Source organism: Theobroma cacao, chromosome 7, assembly GCF_000208745.1.
Source record: "Theobroma cacao cultivar B97-61/B2 chromosome 7, Criollo_cocoa_genome_V2, whole genome shotgun sequence".
NCBI classification, from domain to species: Eukaryota; Viridiplantae; Streptophyta; class Magnoliopsida; order Malvales; family Malvaceae; genus Theobroma; species Theobroma cacao.
Genome location: NC_030856.1, coordinates 3,253,298 through 3,255,762, shown reverse-complemented (window position 1 = coordinate 3,255,762; position 2,465 = coordinate 3,253,298). Strand labels below are relative to the sequence as shown.

At 44.2% G+C, this 2,465-nt stretch overlaps 1 protein-coding gene across 1 annotated transcript in view; it reads right to left on the bottom strand.

The window, feature by feature from the left end:
- LOC108662712 overlaps positions 1 to 2,372 on the bottom strand; it is a 10,543-nt gene extending 8,171 nt beyond the window's left edge. The window contains exons 1-2 of the mRNA XM_018124210.1: positions 1,840 to 2,372; positions 94 to 1,677 (exon numbers count right to left, since the gene is read on the bottom strand). Coding sequence (XP_017979699.1) covers positions 94 to 1,677; positions 1,840 to 2,372 — 2,117 coding nt within the window. The remainder of the gene's footprint in view (positions 1 to 93; positions 1,678 to 1,839) is intronic.

Genomic DNA, 2,465 nt, shown 5'->3' with positions numbered 1-2,465 from the left:
ACACTTATCAGTTGGCCTTCAGCTATGAATTTAACTTTTTGATAAAGGGAATATGGTATGGCTCCAGCCATATGAATCCATGGACGCCCTAACAAGCAATTGTAGGACGGGGCAATGTCCATGACTTGAAATTGGACCTCAAAAATGCAAGGGCCAATTTTTATCGGTAGTTCAATGTCCCCTACCACCTCCCTTGTGGTCCCGTCGAAAGCCCTTACAACCATGCGGCTGGTTCTCATATACGACACATCTACTAGCAACTTGGTTAAAGTAGAGCGAGGCATGACATTTAAAGCGGAACCATTATCGACCAAGACCCTAGGTACGGCATGGTCCTTGCATTTGATGGTAATGTGCAGCGCTTTGTTACTTCCTCGACCACCCGATGGTATTTCTTCATCATTAAAGGCAATGAAGTTTCCCACTGTAATGTTCCCCACGATGTGGTCTAACTTTTCCACTGATATATCTGGTGCCACATAAGCTTGGTTCAAGACTTTGAGCAACGCGTTCCTGTGTGCTTCCGAATTCAACAGTAAGGACAACAACGAGGTGCGAGCGGGCATCTTGGTTAATTGTTCTACCACGCTGTATTCACTGTGCTTGATAAACTTGAGAAATTCACCCGCTTCTTTCTCGGTAACAGGATTTTTGACCTCATTGTTCGGAGTCGCTACAGATTCGTCAACTTGGTCCTTGGAAAAGGTATATGCTTTCTTTAGGCCTCCCTCTCCCTGTGCTGGTTTTCCTTTTCCAAATCTTTCCGTTATCTCAGGGGAATAACATCGCCCACTTCGCGTTATACCCCCCACACCAGTTAGATTTTCATAAGATGCTTGGGGGGCGGATGAAGCTGTGCCCAAAATATTACACTCATAATTCCATGGGACAGCCTTATCGCTCTTGTAAGGGAATGGGTTGGGGACTTCGATGGTAATACCACTCCTGATCATAGTAGGGGATGTATCATTCATCGGGCTTCTGTTTTCTTCATAGAAGATGGTGAGAGGTTTAGGTTTGTTTGCCCCGAATGAACTCGATGCCACTTCATCTGGGGTGTCTCCATTTATGGTTCCGACCAGATTCTCTTCGGCTTCTTCATAAAACTCAATTACCGATGAATCCATCAATTCTTGCAACTTACCAAGAAAGCTATCACAATTTTGAATAGAATGCCCAATTGCCCCCATATGAAATTTGCAAGAATAAGCGAGATCATGCCCCAATTCCTTTGTGTCGATGGGTTCTGGAGTGATTACATTCATCTTAGACAACGCCTCAAACACTTTATCCATTGACTTTTGAATCTCATCAATACCCTTTTTCACCCTTCGAATCATCCCTTCATGTATGGCATTCTCAGTCGATCTTCCATGATTAGGTAACGGGTTCCCATCAACACTCGAACTGTCTTTTTTGGCAAAATTTAAAAGCCCTGCCTTAATGAGCGCTTGGACCTTGTGTTTTAAAGCAGTGCAATTCTCGGTGGAGTGCCCTTGAATTCCAAAATGGTAATCACAATGCGCATTCGGATCGTACCATTTCGGGAAAGGTGGTCGGAGTGGTTGTAAAGGGGTTCGAGCAAGGAGTCGATTTTCTATGAGTTGTGGCAGCAATGTAGTGTAAGAGACTGGAATAGGATCAAACTTTGGTCTCTCTAGGGTAGTTTTAGGTCCTCTTTGACCATGGCCAGGATTATTGGTTGAAGCTACCGGTCTTGGTGGTGGAGTTTGTGGAAGAACATTGGTTTGAAATGTTGGTTGCGGGACAGGTTAGTACACATATGGGTTTTGTGTGATGTTGCTTATGTTTGGATAGAAGGGTTGGTATGGGGGGTACGGGTAATATGGGTTAAAGTTATGGGCTTGTTGGCTATCGTGAGCGACTGCTTGCACATCCCCTTCTTTCTTCTTGGGTGTACTCCCTTTCTTTGAGCTGGTAATTTCATGTCCTTCAATTTTTCCACTTTTGATAGCTCCTTCTATTATTTCTCCCGATAAGACCAAATCTGCAAAGTTTTTCGTGTCATTGCCGATCAAGCGCTCATAGAATGGAGCTCGGAGTGTGTTTATGAACAACACAGTCATCTCCTTATCAGTGAGAGGTGGCTGAACTTGCGCTGCTGTATCTCTCCACCTTTGGGCATATTCCTTGAAGCTCTCGCTTTGCTTCTTTTTCATAGTTTGCAATGACAACCGATCAGGGGCTAATTCAGCCACATGCTTGTATTGGGCTATGAAGGCTCTTGCTAAGTCTTTCCAAGTCTTAATACTGTTTCGATCTAGCTGTACGTACCACCGAGCAGCTGACCCAGTCAAGCTGTCTTGGAAAAAATGGATCAGTAACTTATCATCGTGAGACTGTGCAGCCATCTTCCGACAATACATGGTAATATGTGCCATGGGACATTTTGTTCCGTCGTATTTTTCAAATTTCGAAACCTTGAACTTGGCAGGGATCAATAC